At 35.2% G+C, this 25,720-nt stretch overlaps 2 protein-coding genes across 3 annotated transcripts; both read right to left on the reverse strand.

The window, feature by feature from the left end:
• Positions 1–7,577: 7,577 nt before the first annotated feature.
• LOC148175046 (uncharacterized) lies at positions 7,578–11,660 on the reverse strand. Its single transcript, XM_088036946.1, has 4 exons — positions 11,570–11,660; positions 9,784–10,074; positions 9,365–9,736; positions 7,578–9,316 (listed from the first exon to the last, which is right to left on the reverse strand). Exons 2-4 carry the CDS (start codon positions 10,067–10,069, stop codon positions 7,578–7,580), a joined length of 2,397 nt encoding a protein of 798 aa, XP_087893072.1. The 5' UTR covers positions 10,070–10,074; positions 11,570–11,660.
• On the reverse strand, positions 10,759–14,736 carry LOC148175047 (organic cation transporter protein-like). 2 transcript variants are annotated; one of them, XM_088036574.1, is made up of 4 exons: positions 14,563–14,736; positions 13,105–13,327; positions 12,755–13,059; positions 10,759–12,705 (listed from the first exon to the last, which is right to left on the reverse strand). In XM_088036574.1, exons 2-4 carry the CDS (start codon positions 13,320–13,322, stop codon positions 11,741–11,743), a joined length of 1,488 nt encoding a protein of 495 aa, XP_087892700.1. In that variant the 5' UTR covers positions 13,323–13,327; positions 14,563–14,736; the 3' UTR covers positions 10,759–11,740. The 2 variants fall into 2 exon arrangements, with proteins under 2 accessions (XP_087892700.1, XP_087892701.1); XM_088036575.1 differs by lacking the exon at positions 14,563–14,736 and adding an exon at positions 13,638–13,852.
• Between the last annotated feature and the right edge of the window lie 10,984 nt (positions 14,737–25,720).

The following is a 25,720-nucleotide window of genomic DNA, read 5'->3' on the forward strand; positions in this document are numbered from 1 at the left end:
TAGTAAATGAAAAAGAGAAACATGTTCGATTTATATTTATTTATTTAGACAAAGTTTGTACATATTTAATTGAAAATTGTGGAAATCTTCTATCTCTTCTAGTATATTTTTATTTTTTTACAACGACATTAATAAAGCAATTCAAAGCAATTACAATCCACAAATGGGAAATCGATCTTTGAGTGTTTTAAGATCACCCAGAGCTTGATCTAAAGTTTTCTTTAACGTTTCATCTTCATTAAATGTACCCTTAAGGTCTTCCAGCTCATCCAATAAAAAACGTAAAAATTGACCAATTTGTTTATAATCAATTGTAATGGTACGACTTTGCGATCGCGAGCGGAATTTTTTTGGACATAATTTTGTTCAAACTGTACATTTTGTCACCACGACAAGTGTTGCAGTTTACACGTGTTTCCCATCTGGAGACGCTGTCCGAACCTTTTTGTTTTGGCCTGCATTCCTCTTGTCCCTTCCGGGAGCAGGTAGAACTGGAAGACGCTCTTTGCGTCCAGCCAGATGTGGTAACTTTCCATTCAATCGCGCTTCGATGACGCGTTAATTGAAATGAGCAAATTAAATGATTTAAGTTTTCAAAGACATGTAAAGCAATTGGAGTCGTAGAAGAACTACTTGCATGTAGAGCATAGCATGACCTTCTCTTTTTTCGGATTGGCGATTAATTAATTAAATTAATTATTTCATCGGTTATTCTAGTAGTTCTAATAGTGCTTGCATTGAAACCAGTAGGAACAGCATGGAAACAAAGAGTACTAAGCGTGACATAAATTGCATCAGCGTAGTGCGATTACTAATTAATTAATTAGTAATTAATTCTCGTCGAGTGCTTCGAAAGCTCCATTGCTGCAGGATGTATCTTTCTTACAGGTTCGCGACAAATTGTTTCGTCTGGTACAACTGTACCACCATTATTGTAACCAAATTAATTGTAATTAATTTAATTAGGTAAGCAGGGAGATCTGAGTTGAAATGTTAATTCAAAAACCACAGATTGATCGTGTTGCCATTGTGGTACTCGGAGAAGATCTAATTAAGTTTAAACCTTTTTTTTTTTTTGTAATTTTTGAGCATTGGTCGATCATCGTCAATCAATCAAAAATCAATCGAACAATTTGAAAGAGACACCAACAAAACATAAGTAAATTCGGGAGAACTTGAACAGCCAATAGGGAACAGCGTCCCCTTTGGAAGGGTAGTGCTGATTGGTCGAAAGATAGCGTCGGGTACGACCGAGCTTTTAAAAGGGCTGCAACTGCAAATTTGAGGGATTCGGTTTTTCTATTTCGGGTCATAGGATTCTGACTCGGGTTCCTTATTCGAGTCATTCGATTGGTAATTGTGAAGTGTTTGTGCAATTTGCCACGTAAGTTTGATCACACTTCCTTACTTTGATCTTTGTTTGTAAATGTATCGCGAGGATGAGATTTAACCTGTTTTGGGGTCTCCCATTTAAAGCGATGACGAAATGAAACAATCAGTTAGGGTGAAGCCAACGCGAATATAATTCGTTAGATAGGGTGAAGCCTTCGAAACAATAAGCCAATAGATTTGCTAAAACCTCGAAGCGATCATAAACCTTAGTTAGGGTGAAGCCTTCGGGAAAGTTGAATAACTTAGCTAGGGTGAAGCCTACGCGAAAGATTGAGTCAATTAGGGTGAAGCCTTCGGGAGATTCATTAGCTAGGAGAACCATGCATTATCTTACGAGTACCGCCAGCTCGAGATGATGACGCCACGAATATTCGGCGCCATTTTGTACTTGCAGTGTGATGTTCTAATTCTCGTTAATTAATTCATAGATTAATTAACACAATCATTTTAATTTCACAATTTTCGTGCAGTCGTCAGAACTATGAGTTCTTTTTTTTTTTTTGATTCAACAATCAAAATTTATTCTGAGACTAATTTTTCTTGTCTCATTTTCATTGATTCCCTCCATTTTATGCTCCGTCTGAGTGCGAGGCGATCAATAATAAATGATCAAATTCTATTCTAGCGTTCACAAGAATTTCGATTCTAGCTTTTCTCTAACAATGCATCTGACGCTATGAATATTTTGATTTGTCAAACAATCGTACGCTAAGGCGTTTGACTTGAGCTTGCTCGTCAGTTTACTCGATTTTATTGACTTCTGACCCACTACAATAGAGAGAATTAATCGATTACCATGTAATTCCAATCAAAGACAATTTTTTCCTAGAACTTGTCACCAAGGTGCAATTCTAGATGCATTAATTGAGACCGGATTAATCAGCGCTGCTTAGCAAGTCCGATAGTCTCCATGTTAAAACGCATTCATAGTCAAAATATTTGACTACAACTTTATTTTGTGCATTTTGATCCTGAATCAAACAACACCTAAACCTAATGGCACTAAAAGGTTCTGCACAGTTGTGAGCGTACAGGTCCGAGCCTCTGATTGCCGCCTTACGTATCTTCTGGCCAACCGTTTACTCTTTAGCCGCCTCTGATTGCCGCCACTGGCCGCCTCAGACTGCCGCTACTGGCCGCCGCTTATTGCCGCCGCCACACCGTGTCGCTTTGCCAGGCGAAAAACTGAACATCCCAATAATCAGTACCTTAATGTTACGCGAAAGCTGTAACTCCTTTGCACATCCACAAAATGCGAAACTTTCCAAAACTCTATTGTAGTACAATTTCAAATTTATTCAAATTTAATTCTAATTAATAATCAATTTCAAGTGTCTTTCTGACACGGCTATTTTCCACGACTGTACACGTGATTAATTCAATTTAATCTAATTTTGACTTTCGAAGTCCGATTCTGTTTGAGTCTCTTGCAAATCCATTTGCAGATTTAATTCCATTGGAGACCAAACCAAATTCTATTTTTTTTTCAAAGTTTTAATTCAACTTCATATACTTTGAGGATTGAACATTGCAAGTCACACGATGCTCTGATATTCCAAAGAAGGCGATTGCGAGTGAAAACACGCACAGAACGAGAAAAAAATGTTAAATGAACAATAACATAGAACTCTTAAGTTCCAAACCGTTTAATTTTCAAAGAATTGCGACAGAGTGGTGTCTCCGACAAAGCGTTCAATTTGAAACAGTTCAAAATAATTGACGGCCAAAACTCAAATCATTTTGATTTGATTTTGTTAATAAACAATAATTGAAAGAACTTCTTTGTGTTTCATTCGTCTTGTAAACTGCGGCCTCACTGAATTTGGGGTTACACAACATAAATGATTTAGAATTTGATTCTAAATATTTCTTTTCTTTCTTTCTGAGCAAAAACACAACGTACATTTGGGTCCATTTCAACCAACATTTAAATCATCATCATTTACCATCGTTTACCATAACCACCAACATCATCGTCCAAGGAGAGCATTTCAAAACACTTACATTGGTGCCGTGACCAGGATCTGAAAGGGTCACAATAGGGCATCAGGTGTCAAACCCACCAGTTTTTTGGAAATAAAAATAAAACTATAAGACGGCATATACGATACTTTTACATTTGGCGCCGCGTGACCAGGATAGTGGAGGAGACCACGCACTTACAAGACCTCCTCACCGAGGAGACAACACCAGGGAAATTGGATAAGACTACCCGTTGCAAAGTCTGGGGGGCGACGAGAAGAGACAACACCAGGAAAATTGGAGAAGACCACCCGTTGCAAAGTCTGGGGGGCGACGAAAAGAGAAAACATCAAGGAAAATCATGGAAATGGGGGCGGAAAATTTCACCGATCATGCACACACAAATTGCAAACTTCAGCACGAGAAAATCACATGCGAAGCAAACAAAGTCCGAGTTTCCAACACAGGACAAAAATTTCGTCAAAGAAACGAGAAAATCCAACCAGAAAAGAAGATTCGTTGATTGAAAAATTAGGGGGCGAAAATTCAGACACAGAAGAGTTTTCCGTCGAATCGAACGGCAACCTCGACGACGAAGGGGGCCACAGCTGTAACAGATGATCAGGGGGCAGCGCACTTTTCACATCAGGGGGCGAAAGGAATCAACCAGGATCACCATCATCAATTTCGAGCGAAACCGATCAAGGTGCAAGTTGAAGAAATTCACAAAGTTCCGAGAATTCGTTCGAGCTGACGAACAGCTGACAGCAAAAGTTCAATCAATCAAGCAGAAGTACGACTGGGTAGCTGCATACTTCGTACACAGAAGAATCAACGCAATTGGTTCTAAGTCCACAAGATCTGATGTTTGGGGGGGCGACAACAAACTCAACATGAACACCTGCGATGAAGCTTTCCAACCGGACCAAGAGCAGCATCACCTGAGAGGATCGACAAAGACGTCGCACCATCACAAGGTAGTTTGTTTTCCGCCTTTCACATAGCTCGACATAAAACAAAGGGGGCGGATGTAATGGTACGACTTTGCGATCGCGAGCGGAATTTTTTTGGACATAATTTTGTTCAAACTGTACATTTTGTCACCACGACAAGTGTTGCAGTTTACACGTGTTTCCCATCTGGAGACGCTGTCCGAACCTTTTTGTTTTGGCCTGCATTCCTCTTGTCCCTTCCGGGAGCAGGTAGAACTGGAAGACGCTCTTTGCGTCCAGCCAGATGTGGTAACTTTCCATTCAATCGCGCTTCGATGACGCGTTAATTGAAATGAGCAAATTAAATGATTTAAGTTTTCAAAGACATGTAAAGCAATTGGAGTCGTAGAAGAACTACTTGCATGTAGAGCATAGCATGACCTTCTCTTTTTTCGGATTGGCGATTAATTAATTAAATTAATTATTTCATCGGTTATTCTAGTAGTTCTAATAGTGCTTGCATTGAAACCAGTAGGAACAGCATGGAAACAAAGAGTACTAAGCGTGACATAAATTGCATCAGCGTAGTGCGATTACTAATTAATTAATTAGTAATTAATTCTCGTCGAGTGCTTCGAAAGCTCCATTGCTGCAGGATGTATCTTTCTTACAGGTTCGCGACAAATTGTTTCGTCTGGTACAACTGTACCACCATTATTGTAACCAAATTAATTGTAATTAATTTAATTAGGTAAGCAGGGAGATCTGAGTTGAAATGTTAATTCAAAAACCACAGATTGATCGTGTTGCCATTGTGGTACTCGGAGAAGATCTAATTAAGTTTAAACCTTTTTTTTTTTTTTGTAATTTTTGAGCATTGGTCGATCATCGTCAATCAATCAAAAATCAATCGAACAATTTGAAAGAGACACCAACAAAACATAAGTAAATTCGGGAGAACTTGAACAGCCAATAGGGAACAGCGTCCCCTTTGGAAGGGTAGTGCTGATTGGTCGAAAGATAGCGTCGGGTACGACCGAGCTTTTAAAAGGGCTGCAACTGCAAATTTGAGGGATTCGGTTTTTCTATTTCGGGTCATAGGATTCTGACTCGGGTTCCTTATTCGAGTCATTCGATTGGTAATTGTGAAGTGTTTGTGCAATTTGCCACGTAAGTTTGATCACACTTCCTTACTTTGATCTTTGTTTGTAAATGTATCGCGAGGATGAGATTTAACCTGTTTTGGGGTCTCCCATTTAAAGCGATGACGAAATGAAACAATCAGTTAGGGTGAAGCCAACGCGAATATAATTCGTTAGATAGGGTGAAGCCTTCGAAACAATAAGCCAATAGATTTGCTAAAACCTCGAAGCGATCATAAACCTTAGTTAGGGTGAAGCCTTCGGGAAAGTTGAATAACTTAGCTAGGGTGAAGCCTACGCGAAAGATTGAGTCAATTAGGGTGAAGCCTTCGGGAGATTCATTAGCTAGGAGAACCATGCATTATCTTACGAGTACCGCCAGCTCGAGATGATGACGCCACGAATATTCGGCGCCATTTTGTACTTGCAGTGTGATGTTCTAATTCTCGTTAATTAATTCATAGATTAATTAACACAATCATTTTAATTTCACAATTTTCGTGCAGTCGTCAGAACTATGAGTTCTTTTTTTTTTTTTGATTCAACAATCAAAATTTATTCTGAGACTAATTTTTCTTGTCTCATTTTCATTGATTCCCTCCATTTTATGCTCCGTCTGAGTGCGAGGCGATCAATAATAAATGATCAAATTCTATTCTAGCGTTCACAAGAATTTCGATTCTAGCTTTTCTCTAACAATGCATCTGACGCTATGAATATTTTGATTTGTCAAACAATCGTACGCTAAGGCGTTTGACTTGAGCTTGCTCGTCAGTTTACTCGATTTTATTGACTTCTGACCCACTACAATAGAGAGAATTAATCGATTACCATGTAATTCCAATCAAAGACAATTTTTTCCTAGAACTTGTCACCAAGGTGCAATTCTAGATGCATTAATTGAGACCGGATTAATCAGCGCTGCTTAGCAAGTCCGATAGTCTCCATGTTAAAACGCATTCATAGTCAAAATATTTGACTACAACTTTATTTTGTGCATTTTGATCCTGAATCAAACAACACCTAAACCTAATGGCACTAAAAGGTTCTGCACAGTTGTGAGCGTACAGGTCCGAGCCTCTGATTGCCGCCTTACGTATCTTCTGGCCAACCGTTTACTCTTTAGCCGCCTCTGATTGCCGCCACTGGCCGCCTCAGACTGCCGCTACTGGCCGCCGCTTATTGCCGCCGCCACACCGTGTCGCTTTGCCAGGCGAAAAACTGAACATCCCAATAATCAGTACCTTAATGTTACGCGAAAGCTGTAACTCCTTTGCACATCCACAAAATGCGAAACTTTCCAAAACTCTATTGTAGTACAATTTCAAATTTATTCAAATTTAATTCTAATTAATAATCAATTTCAAGTGTCTTTCTGACACGGCTATTTTCCACGACTGTACACGTGATTAATTCAATTTAATCTAATTTTGACTTTCGAAGTCCGATTCTGTTTGAGTCTCTTGCAAATCCATTTGCAGATTTAATTCCATTGGAGACCAAACCAAATTCTATTTTTTTTTCAAAGTTTTAATTCAACTTCATATACTTTGAGGATTGAACATTGCAAGTCACACGATGCTCTGATATTCCAAAGAAGGCGATTGCGAGTGAAAACACGCACAGAACGAGAAAAAAATGTTAAATGAACAATAACATAGAACTCTTAAGTTCCAAACCGTTTAATTTTCAAAGAATTGCGACAGAGTGGTGTCTCCGACAAAGCGTTCAATTTGAAACAGTTCAAAATAATTGACGGCCAAAACTCAAATCATTTTGATTTGATTTTGTTAATAAACAATAATTGAAAGAACTTCTTTGTGTTTCATTCGTCTTGTAAACTGCGGCCTCACTGAATTTGGGGTTACACAACATAAATGATTTAGAATTTGATTCTAAATATTTCTTTTCTTTCTTTCTGAGCAAAAACACAACGTACATTTGGGTCCATTTCAACCAACATTTAAATCATCATCATTTACCATCGTTTACCATAACCACCAACATCATCGTCCAAGGAGAGCATTTCAAAACACTTACATTGGTGCCGTGACCAGGATCTGAAAGGGTCACAATAGGGCATCAGGTGTCAAACCCACCAGTTTTTTGGAAATAAAAATAAAACTATAAGACGGCATATACGATACTTTTACACAATTGAATTCTTCGTCTCCAAAAACTGATGTCCATACTTTTCTACTTCTTCCACTGCTTTTACAAGCAAGTTAAATTTCTCTATCGATTTCTCATTGATTATCGAAACATTGTAATCATCCCAATAATTTTTCAATTCGTAATTTTTTTTTAACTTCATTCTACTAACAAGTTTCGTAGCATTCTCATCTAGAGCCTCTAAAACCGTGTACATGTTGTCAAGAATCGACTTCTGAAGCTCTGAATCTCCAACTTGTAGACTCTCAACTTTGTCTTTCAGTAACAACAATTGATTAAAATGTTGCTTGAAATCTACTTTCAAAGGTAACTTCAGCTGCTCAGCAATTTTATTAAAATGTTCAATATCAATAGTTTTTAGTTCCAGCTTGGACTTTTCTACAATAAGATATTTTTTAACTTCACTGATTTTCTCCAAGACGTCAAGTTCTTTAGAACAACCTTCAATAGAACAGAGAAGTTTATAGTACTGCTCAAGCAAAATAAAAGTTTCTTGTACCGGCGACTTTGAGACTAAAAGACTCGATATTTTCTTTTTTATTGTTTTTACATTTTGCAAACGGTCATCTTTATCTTTATTCCGACTAGCGGTAAAATATAAAATTTCAAGAATGTGTTGCAATGTTTCTTTAACAACAGGAAAGGCTTCGTTTTGAGGGTCTAATGTGTCAAGATTTTCAATTCGGTCTTTTAATTCTTTGTACGCATCACTGCTAAGGAATTCTTTGAATTCCAAAACAGTTCTTTCCTCTTTAATCAAACTATTTTTTAATTCTTGAATTTCTGGGGAGAGAGACTCTAAAATCATTTCTTCAACCTTATGGAGATGGGTGTACACGTCATGTTTTTTCTTTAAAATTGCAGGATCACACATTTGAATGCCATTAATCTTACTTCTAATTTTATTTAAGTCTTGCAACTTCATAATTGGAGGGTTTTCATTTTGATTAATAACAGTTATCAAACTTTTGAGCTCTTCTAATTGTTCTACAAGATGCAAATATTGCTGGTTTTCCTCTGCTCGTTTTTCCAAAATATTCAAAGCTTTATAAGCTTGACTTTCAGCATCGGCACACTGCTGCTCAAAATGTTCTTCAGATAAGAGATCCAACAATTTGTCTAAAAATAGTTGAATTTCTTGTTTGCGCATCTCGTACAGATTTACATTTTTTGTAAAGCAGAAAGTCTTCGCATAGTCTGTGAATCTCGCAATTTCTTCTTTAACATCTTTCAGAAAACTTGCAGAGAGTATACCGATAAAGACATGGATCTTCTTTATTAGGTTCCATTTTCGTGCCTGAAGCTCTTTGCTTCTCGTTATGTCTACTTTGTCAACTTCTTGTAGAATCTTCTGAAGTTGCGATTTCTTAGAGGAAAACTCTTCATCGGAATTAAACACGCTCAGAACTTTTGAGTTCAATTGATTTAACTTTGTCCAGTCCTTTTTGATTGCTTCGTTATTATCTTCTATGCGTCTCAGATTTTCTAAAATCGTCTTTGCTTTCTTGGAAAAACACTCTTTTTTGGTTGCAATTTCTTCGTTGTCTTCTGGTACATCAGAGAGTTGCTGCTCCAAATACAAAATTTTACTTTTAATTCTCTTGATAACGTCGCTTTTTGTTGGTGGTACCAGGTTCTTGGTTAGCATATGGCAGTCTTTTAAATCTTTGTGGATTTTTTTCAAAATGTTGGACGTCGAAATGTCGTTCAAAAAATCTAGAGGACAATGTTTGTATATAAAATTTAACTTTTTAGCATGCTTACTTTTGTTGATTAATGAAGTCAAATGTTCCATTTTTGCTTTCATTTCTAAAAACTTCTGGGAGATATTGCGTCTGTTGTAAACACTGATATTATTCAAATTAAGTTCTTCAAAATGTTTGCAGATGTTGTCTAAAGCCTCTAAATCCTCGTTAAAAATCTCAGAGAACTCTTTCAATGGGAGTTTGAGAAAACCTTCCGTGATAATCACTGAAAATCTGGCATTTTCTTCTACAGACATAGCATTCAACTGTTGGGAGTAAAAGTGGCAAAATTTGAAAAATTTTGCTTGGTCCATAGTCTCAATTCCATTAATTGTACCTTTGTTCTTAAAATTTGTAATGACATCTTCAAGTACTTTTAGGTCCTGCTGATCTGCAAGAATCTTGTTAAAATTGAACATTGACGTGTTCTTTTCTTACCTAAGCCTGCAATATCAAATTTGCTTTCATTAGTTATTAGGTCCGCCAAATCGGTGCTCGCTTTGTCAATTAAATTTTGTAGTTTAATCATTTTGTCATAGGAGATATGTCCTTTGTTGCGAAGCTCTTCGATTTGCTGTGAATTAAGTTGTAAAGCCTGCGGTATGTGGCGTTGTAGAACAGAATCAAAGTAACCCTCTTCTTCGTTCAATCTAAAGATGAGATCGACGACATTCTTTTCTATGACAAGTTCTATGTCTCCCGGTTTGGATAATGGTATGCCCATAGTGACTGCAATACGTTTTCGCAATTGTTATACGTCATAATTTATTTTTAAATCGTTATATATGTATATTTAAAAATAAAGATATTGATATCTCAAGTATTTATTAAATAAGTTTCAGTTAGTTCGGGGAAAAGCCAAATTTGTCTAAAATTTTGAAGTGCGCAGGTGTATTTGATAGTTGCTGTTACACTGAAATTTGACTTTTTATCTAACGTACGGCTGAACTGAGGCTTAATTTGAGTTTTAGAGAATACAGAACAAAACGTACCGAAAATTTAGAAAAAAAAATTAAAAAAAAACTTACAAGTTAGAGGCGGCACAATCTTAGCACGGTTAAGTAAAATAAAATAAGACGAGTGGTTCACCGAAATTTAAAGACTTTATCAGAAAGATAATTTTTATCAGATTTTGAAATTTTCTTTATCATTTGTTTGTATAAAACCAAAGATTGGGAATTACTCCATCAGGTCGGAAATCAAAGATATGAAAAATCATTGTTTTAGGTTCAACTGTACATTATTCATTTTCCTCAGTTTTTCTTGGAAACTCCCAAAGTAATAGAATTGATCGACAGTGTTTGGAAAGGCAATTTAATTAAGTTTTTCAACGACTCATAAAACTGATCGTTAGGATTGCTTCCCATGATATTTTTTGAAAATCTGCTCTCATGTCCCAAAAAAAACTTGGAATACTTCTTAATGATTTTTATATACAATTTCAATGTATAATTATTACATCAATTTTTCATTGTAATGCATCATTGAAAGACTTGTCGTTTTGATAAGTTGACAAATATGTGAATACGGTGTAATAAAAAAAAAACCTATTTTACAAATTATCTCTGACAAAACGGGTTTGGATTAAAAATTAGGAGGCAATTTTACATTAGAAATAATTTTCTATTGCTCTAGTATAAATTTCGGCCAAAATTTGTTGACTAGTTCTTGGACTTGAAACACAAAAATCGTAGATTTTGTTATACGGCAGAAAAGTGGTACTTTTTGTCGAGCAATTAAATTGCGAGACAGCAAAGCCACTTTTCGGCCAAATAACAAATACCTACTACTTTTTCTCCAAACGTTAAATTCAGTTCCACGACCGACACTGAGTGAACGCAAATTGATTTATAAATATGGATGGCTATGCATGTAGTTGTCATTGATGACATTTACTGTGAAAAATATTGGTTTCAAATAGTTTCAAAGTTAAGATCGTGCAAGTGCAAGTGCAAAATGTAAGTCTCAAATAGTACCCGTCACACAAAGTACTTTTTCTGCCTAGGCAGCAAAAGTGTTTCTATGTCAACAAGCGCTTTTCATTATTTATAACAAAATTGCCTACTTTACTGTCTAAAAACGAGTAAAAATAGTGACTTTTTGTGACGTTTGGATAAAAACATGTTTGGATCATTTTTAATTCTCAGAGAGCTATAATTTGAACTAAATATTTACAAAGAAAATTGCGTTGCAAATGTTATCAATTACGTAATTCCTAACTTACATTTCTCGGAAACTGTTCAATCAGTTTTGCTGTCAGTTTATCAGATTTCGTCTTGAGATAAAATATTAATAAATAGGAATAACTTTGACTTATCTAAGACTAAACTGTCGTTTATATATAAGATAATAAAATTGCAGCAGACGGCATAATTAAATTTAAATCACAGGTCTCTCAATTTTGGGAGCTCATTTCGGTATCTTCAATCGCCCGCTTCTTCGCAAATTCCTCAGCTTCCTCCACCGTATCCGGCAGTTTACAGTCCAAAGTTTCAGGTAATTTCAAACACAGTACAGCACCAATCAGCGGAATGAATCCAAAAATAACAGGTGGCAACCAGGGTTGGATTATTACAAGTCCTGCAATGAAAGGAGCAGCCATAGAGCCGACTCTGGCACACATTGATGATGTTCCAACTCCAATATTTCTAACAACTGTAGGAAACAATTCTCCTGAGTAAATATACACTGCGGCAAAAGACACAGATAAACCGCACATATCTATGCAACTCAGAGTAGTTCTAAGCCAATGCAAGTTTTCTGGTACGAAAGCAATAAGAAAACAGGAAATGCCAGCTGTGAGTTGACTGATGACTAAAGTTAGTCTGCGTCCCCAAGCTTTCAGTGCCCAAACGGAGAATAAAGTGCTCGGGATTTGGATCACGGCAGATAAAGCAACATTGATGAAAATGTTTCCTCCCAGTTGACCGATGTATTGGGCGCTTCCAAAGAAGCAGAGGCCGCAAACGAACCAGTTGAAACCAATGCAGAATGTGTAGATTCGCATCGTTGGAGTTCGTACAAGATCGATGATGTTGCCACCTTGTTTTTCTTCCTTGATTTCGTTTTTTTCCATGTAGTTGTGGACGTCCTCTTTGATGTTTGAAGTTGGAAGTTTGTTGTACCGAGCGGCTTTTTCTAACACTTCGACGGCTCTTTCTTTCTTGCCGACAGTCATGAGCCAGCGTGGGGATTCGGGTAAAATCCAATAATACGATATTAAGATAATTGCTGGTAAGGAGATGGTGAGTTGGAAGTACCTCCAGTCACGCAGGAAGTAGGAGAAAAGTGGTAGCAAGAGGTGACCGATGTTGAACGGAATCTGGTAGACAATTCCAAGAGTCGTTCGCCATTCTAAGCCTAAGAAAATCGTAAATATTGGGGAAGCGAAGAGTTTTTTACTACAGACCTACTATTTCCATGATTAGTACAAAACTAATGACCATAGTCCCTCCAGTTGCTAAAGCTGCAAGGAACCTCATCACCAAAAAAAGACTAAACCAAGGAGATAAAGCAGCGCCAGTTCCAGAGATAACTTGCAAGATCACCGCCGCGATGAGTGGAGACCTTCGACCAAATCTATCGGCAAAGTATCCGAAGAGGATACTTCCGAACAGAATGCCCAGCATCGTCACAGTTTGGGCCAAACTTGCAAGATGCGTCCTACCACACACTAGATCCCATTGGGTGATAATAGTTTCAGTGAAAATTGATCTTGAAATAAAAGGTTAGATATTTAAATTTTAATAAAATTAGTACCTGTCGAAGATGTGTTTTGTGCAATTCGATGAACAAGCTTCAGTTTCATTGTTGAGACATGAAAATTCCACGGGCGGGGCCAAGAAGACAATGCTGAGTTGGTGCCATGCTACTGGGAACTTTACGAGGAAGATGGCTAGGCAGACGGCTATGTGCCATTTTCCAAAGACTCCAATTGATTTTTGGATGATGTCCGCGTTGTTGTCAGATTTTTCCATAGTTGCTAAATTATAAAAATATAAAGGTGTACTTAAAAAAATGTGGGTGTGATTTTTAATTAAATTTAAACTGAAATTTTTAAAGAATTTGATTGTCATTGGTGATCAATTGTTTATGAAGTGAAATATTTACAGATGTTTTCCTGTGTGTTATTAGACCACAAAAATATTGTATTTTATAGTTCAAAAACAAATCAACATATTTATATCACATAATAAAAATAAAACTGATAAAACAGATAATCTCAACAATAAACTGGGCCATCAATAGGTAGTAAAATTAAAACACACAAACTCTATTGTTCTTCAACTTACATAATTGCACGTCGTGGTTTTATTAATTGCATGATTTCAAAGGCAAAGGTTAATGGCTACTGGAATTATCTTCAACTGATGAATTGTCGGACTTTAATTTATTACTTTTACTATTCCACTCAGTCAAGTACCTAGCTAATTGTAATAAAAGAACAAACTTTCCGGTAGAGCGCAGCGGAATTGAGTATAAATAAAAACAAATTGTATTTAGGTCAATGATAGTCGAGGTGAAGTAAAGTTTGTGTTTAACAAACTATAAAATATGCAATGCACTAATAAAATCTATACTCCAATTGATATCGAAAATTGAATAATTTTTAGATTAATGGAAGAAAATATCTTTGAGAACGAAGTCCAAGACATTTTGAGTTGATAATCATATCCAAAACGCGCATAATTTTTTATTTTAATAACTGTTGTGGCTACAATTTTATAAGACTTCAAGTTCAAGCAAAACAATTCGAGTTTATTATTCAAATTTATGGTAGATAAGACAGTGTTTATCGAAGTTGTATGTTCGCTTTATTTTATAAATGAACTATTAATTACTTACATATTTAATCGGATCCTTGTTTATCTCTTAAGGTAACATAAACTTTTAATATTTAACAAATTTTGCAACTCTGTATTCTCCAGATTTTTCCCTATTTGGACTAGTTAGCAAAAAATTTTCTGTAGCGAACTATAAAATATGTGTACTCATGCAATATAAACGTGTATGTACATTCTCTACATGGCGATTTATGATTCAAACAATCCGTAATTTTTAAATACCACACGTGTTTTATGTTAGTTTACTTTAATTGTTTAAACTTATTGCGAGAACAAAGCGGTACTAAACTAAAAGTGAAAACTCAAAAAATGGAAAGCAAGAGTATTTTTTCTTAATCTTACGGATTAAAAAATACAATACTGAATTACTTACTTTTTAATCTTCACTGACACATTACACACAATTATTAATAATTCATAACATGTTCCCGTATTTAGCACTCAAAGAGAAATGCGGTGTACAGTTCTAATCTGGTGAAAGAGTTGTGGCCCCATCTGCACAGTTCACTTTTGCTACACTCTACAATCGGTATCAAGCTACGATTATCAACTTGTTCCACTACTTCTTCTTGACGAGGTCAGAAATATTATAACAATTGGAAATTAAACATGATTATAGACCGAAATCTGCGGAAATGTATTATTTATCTATCACAACAAACACTGTGATTTAGACATTAGTAGACATTAGTCAGGTGAAAATAAATTATGTAAGCAACGGCACGTGGAAGACACATTTATTTATCAGTTTCTCGGTTCTTAAGAACACGATCAATTTATTTTGAGAGAGTTTACACGTCTGGAGGATTACATTTGACCACATTCAGGAAGAGATGTCGATGTTCGACGTTACATCAAAGAGAAAGTTGCTACGACACTGATCTTGATCCGAATAAACTACACACTTTTATTAACAAAAGTTAAACATTTACTTTAACAAAAGTTGAACATTTATTTAATATTTAGCAAATTCTAATTTGCTATAAAGTGGTGTGGAATTTGAAGGGCAGCAGCGTACATGAAATCAAAAAATTCGAGCAACGAACATTGTCTATAAAACTAACTTACTCAAAAATATTTCAAGCTCATATTACTTGAAGAGAGGAAACTTGTTACCAGTCGAAGAGTTTAAGCAGGAAATATTTACTTGTAAACTGAAGTCGTGATTGTACCTTGAAAGCCAAGGAGGCAAAACTAGAATGTTTTTATTTCCGGAAATTATTATTCAAGGAAGTACTTGCTATGGTGTGAATGTTCAATGGAATTTATTATTGTGGTTGGATAAAAAATATAAATTTCGATTAGACAATCGGCTTTTGGTGTCTGTTTTTCGTTCTCGTTACGTAAACTCTATTTCTTCTTTAATTTCCATCTTAAATTCTAGTAGGTATAAAGGTAAGTTGTTTCTTTAGCCTCGTTTTCCAAGTTTCGAACTTGGTAATGCTGACGTTGAAGGTTATTTGCATGGAATATATCGGAGAAGATATTTTACTTAAGGGTGCGAGTTACTTTGTGTGAGTTGTCGTTAGCACATTCTGTGGTTGAAATCGTCAAGTTTGAGATCAAAAACAGCACAAAAGAAATGTTTTGTTTAGTTCGAATTTTTATTTGTATTAATATTTTTTGTCTCTGGGAAAGGAAAGGAACTAAGCTTCGTGTCAAAGTTTATCACATAATAATGCAAGATCTTAAGAATACTTAAAGTTAAAAATAGAATGTTGATTATTGATTTCCGTCTGGTTTGTGGAGGAGAATGGACAAGTTCGGTAATTTTTAATTTGTTTTAAATCAAATACTGTTTTAGCTGTATGAAAAGCAAATAACAGCTAATCCAAACTTTTTCAGTTTTAAAAATTACAACTTGGCGCATCCACCATTTTTTAACATTAGAACAATTTTATCGGATTGTGTTTACAGAAGTAAATCTCGAACTTTTTTAAAGATCAGAAATTTTCTTTGCTATGAAAAAAAAAATCTCATGTGAACAGAAGTTTTCTGCATTTATATGAAATGTAGATTTCTCTTATCATTCCCGGCTTTTCCCACCAGATGGAGAAGTTGTTGATGCAAAAATCTGGAGTTCATATTTTCGGATAGTTAAGCTCTTTTTGTTGAAATTAATTGTGTCCGGCAGTATCAGAGTTTTTGTTCTACTTCTCAAATTTCGCCTGCTTCAAATGAACAACATTTTTTCCGATATTTATTATTGTTGATTTTTGTTGATGTTATCATTTATGTTGTGCTGACGTGCAAATTCGTGTTGATCCTAAACAATTATAATTATTTCGAACTCGAATAGAGGATTAGCAAAGTGTACAAAGTGGGTCTTGCTACAAGAGAACAGAGCCTGTGGTAACATTTACATTCAACCAACTATCGACTTCTCAAAGTATTAATCCGGGTCTGTAGACCCTTTCCTAATACGTCAACAACAAAACATAATCAAAGAGTCTGAATGGATTTACATGTTACGTTGGTATAGCTGGACAGATCATGTCAAGTCTTGGGAAAGCCTCCACAAAGTACCAAAGTAGTAGATGCGAATCTGTCCAAAACATTAAGCGAGTAGTCCGATGGATTAGCCAATAAAACTGTCAAGAAAGTCCTTAATGAAACGTCTCTCCTCCAGAATCACACGCTTTTTAAGATGTAAGAAATTTTTTCCGAGATACCTGACGTGGAGGGAAGAGTTGTCCGGTACTTTCTTAATAGTTTGGAATTTATGGGAGGGTGAAAAAATGTGTCCACTTTATCGAGTTGTTTTTTCGAGTTAACTCCTTCTGAGGGAAAGTGATTAAAGTGAGTGGGTATTGATCTAATTTTGAAAGTAGAGGAGTTTGTTACAAGGGGTATTAAATGGACAGATGTGGTCCGTTTAAGGTTCATTATTGAAAAATGTCTACTTTTATCACCTGGATTCCAATCGCCTTTGTGTCGCAAAAAAAATCCTTCAACTCGCACAGTTAATTTAATGAAAAACAAAGCACATGCTTTCCCGAATTTGCGAGAGCTGTTTTCAGTAGGTATGTAGAATTTAGAAACAATCTCTGAACTGCGATAAATTGATGGATATTGGAACAGCTCTTGCACTAAATTGCACGTGCTTAAAATCTGCCACGAGTTCCTCCCACTGTTTGCTAAGAAACTCCCCTTCGAAATTCCGAAGTCTTGCATTGATAGTATAGCATTTTAATGCGAAAAAGAAAGTTGTTGTTTCAACGGCGATACAATAAGTGTGTATTCTGATAGGTTTGCCAGTCTCTTTCAATTTAGTCTATTTAAATTTAACGCGGAATTTCAAGCAAAATCCAAAACTGAGAGTTTTTCACATACGTCTACAAATAACCGAATTTGAAGCGATTTAAACTTCGGATTTTGGCCAGAGGGCAAAAATTTCAAAATTGAAGTTTTTAAGTTTGAAATGTCTGAAACTGCGACAGATAGAAAGATGCTTTTTGCGTCATAGTTTTTCTGAATTCAGAAATTAGAAAAACGTTAGAACGAAAATTACTGAAAATTTTCATTCCATAAAGTTCCCAGACTTACCAGTTCTCGGATTGCTGTCTATTTACCAAACACCCTGTACTGCTGAACATTAATTAATTAGTCAAGATTCTCTATCGAAAATTTTTGTTGAAAAAGTCGGAACTTCGTAGGTACATTGATTGGAAACGACGCAAAGAAGCCAATTTCGTCTATTTTGGCATCATTTGTATTTCGGGTATTAAATCAAACGTCATTATGTAAAGTAAAAAAAAAAAATCCTCGCTTCGTTATTAATTACGCATAATTTTATTTCATTATTTTTAAACTGACGTCGCTTTAATCAGAATTATTCCAATTTGTTTGTGAATGCTAATTCTACTTAGTTAATTAATTAAAAATGTTTGAATTCAGTAAATTTGGGTAATGTATTTATTCTCTTAATTTAATTGAAACGTTTTTTGATGTAGAAGCCGATATGAAGTATTGGAAAAAAGTCTTTGGCTCTTTGAATAGTGGATGATGACCTTATTTTCTGCCACGCTTCGTAGCTGTTCTGTTAATAGTTAAATATTGTCTAATCTAACTTTTGATAAAGAAACCCTCCAGTTATCTCTCTTCCTCAATTTCCCAAAAACAAAGCATAAATAAGGCTTGTTCTGGTTGTCCGTAGCAATAACAGATAGCGCTCCAGTTCTTATCTCAAACTTTGTAGTTGATCAACTTCTCCATCCCTAACCTCAAAAAAATCTGCAAAGCCTCCAAAGCCCTCGACTGGTCTAACATGAAGAATAGTTTAACCGATTCGGTCAAGTGGGCAGTTGTCTTTAATATCCTTAAAAAAGAGGCAAAGTTGAACTGGCTGGATGCGGGATAGAGTATCGTATGCCATAGGCTCAGATAATATCGATTTCCAGTGAGCGCCTGCGTCAGGACTAAGGATGTTTGGTACACTCAGCATCCTGGTCCAGCCCGGGCGATGCGGCAGTCAGGATAGCAGCGTCCCGACGCGAACATAACGCGCGACATCTGCCGAAAAAGACGCAAACATCGCGACGGATTCTACGAACACATTTTCGGACCTTCCAGTGCCGGTTTTTACGATCTTGTCTGACTTGACGAGGGATGAGGGGTGGTGATTTTATTAACTGGACACTTGAGTTGGTGACTTGAGTGTTTATGGGATTTCCCTAATTTCAAGGTAGGAACCTTAATTATCTACAGGAATTTTGTGTTCGTTCGAGCGCCATATGCAAGGACGGAAGGGACCGATCGGGTTTTTATTTAATGAGATTACTTAAGGAAGCAGATTTTATTAACTTTTTTAAGTAGCGCGGATAAACGTTGTAAAGTTTAAAAGTATTTACTAATAAACAATTTATTATTTTGTTTATCCAATAAATAAAGTAAACGTGCAGATTTTTATTGCCACTATAATTTAACCATAGCGCATTCACCATTTAAAATATTAAAATCAATCTACTTTACATTTATATATTCTTGTGAACGTTAAATAGAATTTTATTAATAGAAAATCACTTTGTTCGTTTGATTGCATATTAAAATTAATTTTTAATCATAATCTAAAATTGAACAGGTTCATTTAATTGTACGGTTTATTCAAAAATGGAATGAACAAAATAATTTTTCAGAAATTCTACAATTGACTGAATTTTTTATGGTTTAGCCGTGCCTGCCGGGCGTTTCAGAAATTGCTGAAAATTGGACAATCGAATAGAAATCCCTCTCGGATGTGCAATTTAAATTCTTTTTACCCCAGAGGACATTCTTGACCGTGCGAGCAATTTAGTTTTAAATTTTAAAATGGAAATATCAGGATGAAGACGATACATTTTCTAATCCCTTTAAAAGCTCTAAATTTTTCGCCGAGTTGAGATTTGAAACTTTTAACGCATTTGCCGGACAAAACACGACTCAATTAGGAAAAGCCGTTTCAGCTGTTAAAAAAGCTCCGGGATTTCAAAGTTGTAGTAACATGATCAAAGCTTTGTTAGTTGTCTCCTTCCGCACCTTTGCTCCGGAACTTTTATATTACATGTCAATCAGAATTTCTTCGTACAAAGTTCTTTGAGTATGAGAGTTAATTTAGAATTCGTGACTTTGAGATGTTTCATTTAACCTGGAGAGGCTTCAGAATGAAATGGTAATAAGGACGAATTCCCTAGTGCGCTTAACTATTACCGCCTTTGAAAGAGATGTTTCCTATCTATGAACTTAACAAATTAACTGGATATCAAAGTTGTAACGAAGTTAGCATCGAGATCATGCGAGAATGGAGGATGCCGTTATTTTCGAATTAGCTAAAGCTCGTTTGTGATCAATTTTAATTTACACAATCAAATATATTACTCAGAAAATTGCCACTTTGGGTTAATTACCTTTTTGAGTGAACCTGGGATTTGTTATCTACTCCTGAAACTAGGAAAAATCCACTTTTTAAGAGATTTATCTGCATCCTTCGGATAAAGCTTCAATAAAACGATGCTTTTCATCGATATTGGATTAATTTTATGAGTAGCGATTATTATTCAGGGCTTTACTCGAACTAGTGCAACGTTTTAACGAAACTTTGTAAGGACTTACGATGCAAATTATTAGCGCTTTGCGTTAGCTTAAAACGTTATTAATTTCGGTTCATTTGAGTTTTACCACAGCAATTGCAACACGCAGCTTTAGATCGCGACAGATAATCCTATCATGGATTTTACAATAAAATGTGACGTAAATTTTATAAATTGATGGAATTGGGCTATTCATTTTGTTTATGATCCGTAAAGTTTGAAACGTTGCTGAGTGACAATATTAGAGCGAGTTTTAAGCAAATTGCACTTTTTATTGACTACTCTCCATTAAGTTCATTAACCAAATACTAAAACTAACTGAGTCATAAACTTACTAAAGTACGTTATGCACTGAGCCATTAGTTTTGTTGTTATTGCATGCACGCGGGCGGTTACTTGGAAAGAATGACAACTAGATGAGTTAATCTAAACTAAATTTCTATTTAAAAACTAAGCTTTTAATATTCATCGAATACTTAATACGAATTATGTAAGTCGGGATTATTTGGCGTCACATAACATTGCATGATGAGTCAAATATGCAAATTTTTGTAATTTTCCATGCACATTTAATCTATATAACTACCCAAAACAAAAAAATTCCCGCATTACTCTGGTATTAAGAAATAGACAATTTTAGATGAAAAATTACTTTGTAGATGGAACAATTAATTCAGATACTTTTAAATAATGTTTATAGGTACATACTTATTTAGCGCGTTTAATCTAAATTTCTTTATTATAATGTGTAAAAACTATAAATTTTGCAAGCGTTTGAAGAATTAAAAGAAAATTCAAACGAAAAATGTTTGAAATGGTTTTTTTAGGTGTTTACAGCAATAAGTTTTTTGATTTTAGTCAGACGTTTATAAAGTAAAATAATATGCGGTAAAGTAAGGAAAAGGACTATTCTGTTACTCAAAAATATAACAATTTTATCTTTGCTTTTACTTATTTCAGAATTATCAAAAATTTGGTATTTGACCAAGTTTAGAATTTCATCGCACTAAAATTATTAAAATTATGAGTTTTAGTGAAAAATAAAAAATAAAAATTTCTAAATTTTGTGTTTTTTACTCTTTATTTTTCAAATTTTGTTAAGTAAATACACAGACTCAAAGATAGTAACTTCTCCAAAATTCATAACTGTAGTACTAAAATTATTAAAATTTCGATTTTTGGTAATGGATATTGGAAATTTTTGTTTTCTTTTTCGGAGAATTCTGAAAAGTATTAAGTTTATGTGGCAAAGTAAGAAAATTCTGTTACTGAAAAATATAGCAATTTTATCTTTATTACTGCTTAATTCAGAATATTTAAAAATAAGCTTCTTTCAAAAATGGTGAATCCACCAAGTTTTTTTTTTAATTTTTCCTTTCATTTTAACGAAAGACAGCTTTTTCTATTTTAGAAATTTTTTTTGTTAATTCTGTAGAATTTTATCTATAGAATTAATTTAAAATAAAAGCTCAAACCGACAATTTTAAGATTATTAGTAAAGAAAAACATTGTCTAGCATTTTACTCAATTTTGTTCTCAGTTTTTTTTAAGTTTTAGTTTAAGAGACGAAAACTAACAGATTAGCTAAATTTTAAGTAAAACTCAATTCTACGGAAGTCATACTGGATGGTATGCTCCCTTTAATCTCCATCACAATTTCACGACTGAAAGCTTAGTGAAAAGTAGTACCAACTAAACGAATGTGCTAAATTCTGTACCAATTGGTACAGTATTTCATGTCGGAAAAAATCGGCATAAATAAAAACGTTTTAGTGTTCAATTTTTGTGTCAATGAACTGAAATGAAATTTCATGTGTTTATCGATTTTGTGCTGGTCTTTTGGTCGAGATTGGATCTGACTGAATCCGACCAAATTTTCGTGGTTAAAAAGTACTAATAAATACAGCACCTAACAATTTTGTTGTTTGTAAAACTTCATGAGGAATTCGTTTTTTTTTTATTTAAATTGGTACATTTCTTTAGTTCTTAATTAATGCTTGAAGCTTCTAGACTAGTTTTTAAGTTTTTTCAGAAAATATGAAGGACATTGAAACTTCAAAGTTGTTGTTCTGTGTGATGGTAGAAACCTGATACCTGAAAAGAATTTACAATGAAAAGTTAGTTTAAAGAAACCTGAACCTTATTAAAACATAAAGGTTTTAGTATTACCAATTTTACAGAACAATGAGGCTGCAGATTATCCTTAGATTTGGCAATCTTGTGGTAAAAACTGTATGTGAAAACATACTGTGAATAGGAAAATGGGTAATATAATATACCGGATAGACCCCAGCCGTTTCAGTAAGACAGTTTGACCTAAAAATAGTGTTTCTAATTTGTACTGACTGTTGTGGTGTTCTTCCAGTTATTGAAAATTGTTTACTAACCGATAACGCCTGCTAACTTCCTACTTGATTCAATTTTAAGCTTCTCGAGCTTTGGGTTACAATTTCGCTAGAAGCTTATGTCGTAATATGTATTTAATGGTGTAAAATGTAAGCGTGCACAGCACAGTGCATTTCGGTGGCCATTTCCTTCCTCCAACCTTGACTTATGTATGATTTAAGCCATCCGTGGGGACTCCTTCACACGCTTTATATTCCATACCACCTTATTGGATTGTTTTACAAATACTAGAAGCGCTACGGTTATAGTTACGGTTATACGTAAGCTATTTTGGAGCGCACGTAAATTTCCGGTGTTATTACAAAGAAGTGAGATTTGTGAAAATGACTTTCATCGGTTTGTTCCCAACTTAATATTTTCGTGAGTTCGGATAAATCACACTAATACTCGTTGAGCATCAATTGCAAATGCGAAAGAGAGGCTTCATTTGAAGTGGCGGCTTAAATTGAAATCCAGTTTAAAAGAAGATTTAGAGCTGAATGGTACATTTGGATTTTAAGAGGCAGTAAGTTGGGTATAAAGGCGCTGCTGTTTTATGATTTGCTTGAGGGAGGTTGTCTTGAGGGAATGCTTTGTTTGAGGTTTGCAAGATAACAAGAAAAAGCAGAATGTTCTACGTGGAGATATTCGCTAAAAGGTCCGTTTTCATTAATTACGAGATTATTTACTTTCTGGGATTCAAGGCTAATCGCTTTAGGAACAAAACCCTGACAGGGACTGATGTGTTGACATGATACATGATACTTTTTAGGGTATTGTATCAAGCTTTCAGTTTTCAGGGAAGCTAATGTAGATTGACGTCTTGTTAGCGCCGCATCTCCGGTTATCTGGTGATTGATTTTTGTGGAAACATTACCTGCGAAAATCAGAGAAAGGCAAAATTACGATATGAAATGCAGTTGACGTTTCTTCAAAGTTAGCTTGTTAAGTTTAGAGCAACACTTCCTTTAGACTACATTTCTTTTCCTTTGACACTTTCTGTTAGGCTTACCGGACCCGGAGTGAAATACTTGAGCAAACTTATCTAATTAAAGAAAGTAAAGTTTGCTTGTTTTAGTTTGTATGCTCGTACTATCATCTATCCCTCCGTCGAAAGTTCAATTGAATTTAACACTTACCAAATTACCGGAGCCCGGCGCTGTCACAATATCGATTCTCTTAAACATCTCAGACAATTTAACATTAAAATTCGAGGGCAGTCACCTACGAAATTTTGTTTACCCCCGTATCAACTGCAAGGGAAATTTTATTATGTGGGCGACCGCCTAGAGCGGCGCCAGTAACCGATCTGAAGATGCCTAGTCCAATTTTCAAACTAAAAGATAAATATATAGTTGCTTCCTTCACACTGTTTCACTTGCACAATTTCAATTTAATTCCGTGCCGTCGGGCTTCAAACCTACTGAATTTTTGATCGTATACTTCCGAGCTAACGTAAATAACGAATTTACTTTCCTTAAACGGATTTGCGGCTATCTGTTATTTTTTTTTTAAACCGTGCTCTCAAATCCAGATAAAAGAGATTCTGGCTGCACGAATTAAAGACACAAGACGAGAAAATCTCCACTGCCTGCACTTCATTTTCTGAGAGTTATCTCAAGCGGATGCAATTCTTAACGATATTAGGAAATAAAATGGGAACTGGGAATTTAGATTGGAAAGTCGTTTGTTTGTCTTTCGTTTAATCCACCTAGTTTTGCTTTCGGTTATTAGGTTGTGTGTGTCTACTGTTCCATATTAATAAGGCATCGAAATATTCAAAGAGGATTTGGGGGAAAGATGCTCGATTTCTAAGAGGAACAAATTCGGTTATTTAATGACGGGTGCTGGCAGCGAGAGGGAGAATTTCCTTGTAAGACGTTGATAATGATAAACCGAAGAGGTAAGTCATAATTAAAGGGCGGAAGATACGCAACAAAGTTTACGAAAATATCCTTTTATTCGTCAATATAGGTACTCAGAATTTAGCGCAATATGCATATTAGAATACAAACGATTTTTTAGATGCATACTATGAATGCTTTGTATAATTTGTGTTTTTTACTCTACAATTTTGCAATTTGGTAAAGTTAATACACGACTCAAAGATAGTTACTTCCCCCAATTTCGTAGCCTTGGCATTGAGATTATCAAAATTATGAATTTTAGTGAAAAATGTCGGAAATTTTTGCTTCGTCTTAAAAGTAAAAATTTCTAAAATTTGTATGGTTTGTTCTAAAATTTTGTGAAATCATTACACGATTCAAAAATAATAACTTTCTCAAATTTCATAGGTGCAGCAGTAAAATTATCAAAGTTACGAATTTTATTGGAAGACGTCGGAAAGTCTTGAAAATGAAAATTTCTTAAAGCCTTGTTTGGTGCCTCCACTACTCTTAAAATTAAAAAGAAACTATTTTCATCCGACAGCAACAGTTTAAATAAAATTTAAAATAAGCCTGTGACAACCCGAGCTTTTCCTTATCTCTCCCGGCTCAATTGTGTGCATTTTTATTCTGCACCACGTACACATCTAAACGCCAAAATCGACTCTTCATTTTTAGTCTTATCCCGAGTCGGACCGGAACGATAATACCGGCTTTGCCGACCGCGCGTGGACATCATTTCCGTTTTAGAATCTCCGAACGCAGCATTTCCGGTCTTCATATAACCCTAGCTATCTGTCAACCTCCCTGATATCAATCTAGTAATACTTTGTTTGCTGTTTGGGGCGAATTAGTTCCAAGAACTTACTTTTCTTCTTTTTCCTTTGTTTCATATTTTATTGTTTTAGTGGAGGGTGTTATGTTTGCATTTATTGTGTCTTTAGATGTTGGGGCGCTCATTTAATATGTAAATGGCCCTGTACAAACGACGTGATATATTATTTTCATCGCTCGTATAAAATGGTGGGAACAATTCTCTTTTTAATTCTTGCTTTCTGCAGATATTGAAATGATGGAATGCTTTTATGCGAGTCAAGGGCTTACCGGGATGCCAGAAGTTTTAGGTCATGTTGTCAGGGTAGTTTTCGAATTGTTCGTTCGATCATATTTTTAAAGACTTTTTACTTTAACTGGA

This window comes from Gnatocerus cornutus, chromosome 5 (genome assembly GCF_029298725.1).
Source record: "Gnatocerus cornutus isolate USDA-ARS CGAHR chromosome 5, icGnaCorn1.1, whole genome shotgun sequence".
Classification (NCBI taxonomy): Eukaryota; Metazoa; Arthropoda; class Insecta; order Coleoptera; family Tenebrionidae; genus Gnatocerus; species Gnatocerus cornutus.

Excerpts from the sequence above, each read along its gene's own strand:
- LOC148175047 (XM_088036574.1), bottom strand. The coding sequence starts at position 13,322 with ATGGAAAAATCTGACAACAACGCGGACATCATCCAAAAATCAATTGGA. Across the intron at positions 13,060-13,104 it reads ACAAAACACATCTTCGACAG|ATCAATTTTCACTGAAACTA; the intron begins GTACTAATTTTA and ends TTTTATTTCAAG. Across the intron at positions 12,706-12,754 it reads ACTAATCATGGAAATAGTAG|GCTTAGAATGGCGAACGACT; the intron begins GTCTGTAGTAAA and ends CGATTTTCTTAG.
- LOC148175046 (XM_088036946.1), bottom strand. The coding sequence starts at position 10,069 with ATGGGCATACCATTATCCAAACCGGGAGACATAGAACTTGTCATAGAA. Across the intron at positions 9,737-9,783 it reads ATTTGATATTGCAGGCTTAG|ATCAGCAGGACCTAAAAGTA; the intron begins GTAAGAAAAGAA and ends AGATTCTTGCAG. Across the intron at positions 9,317-9,364 it reads GACTTCATTAATCAACAAAA|ATTTTTTGAACGACATTTCG; the intron begins GTAAGCATGCTA and ends ATTGTCCTCTAG.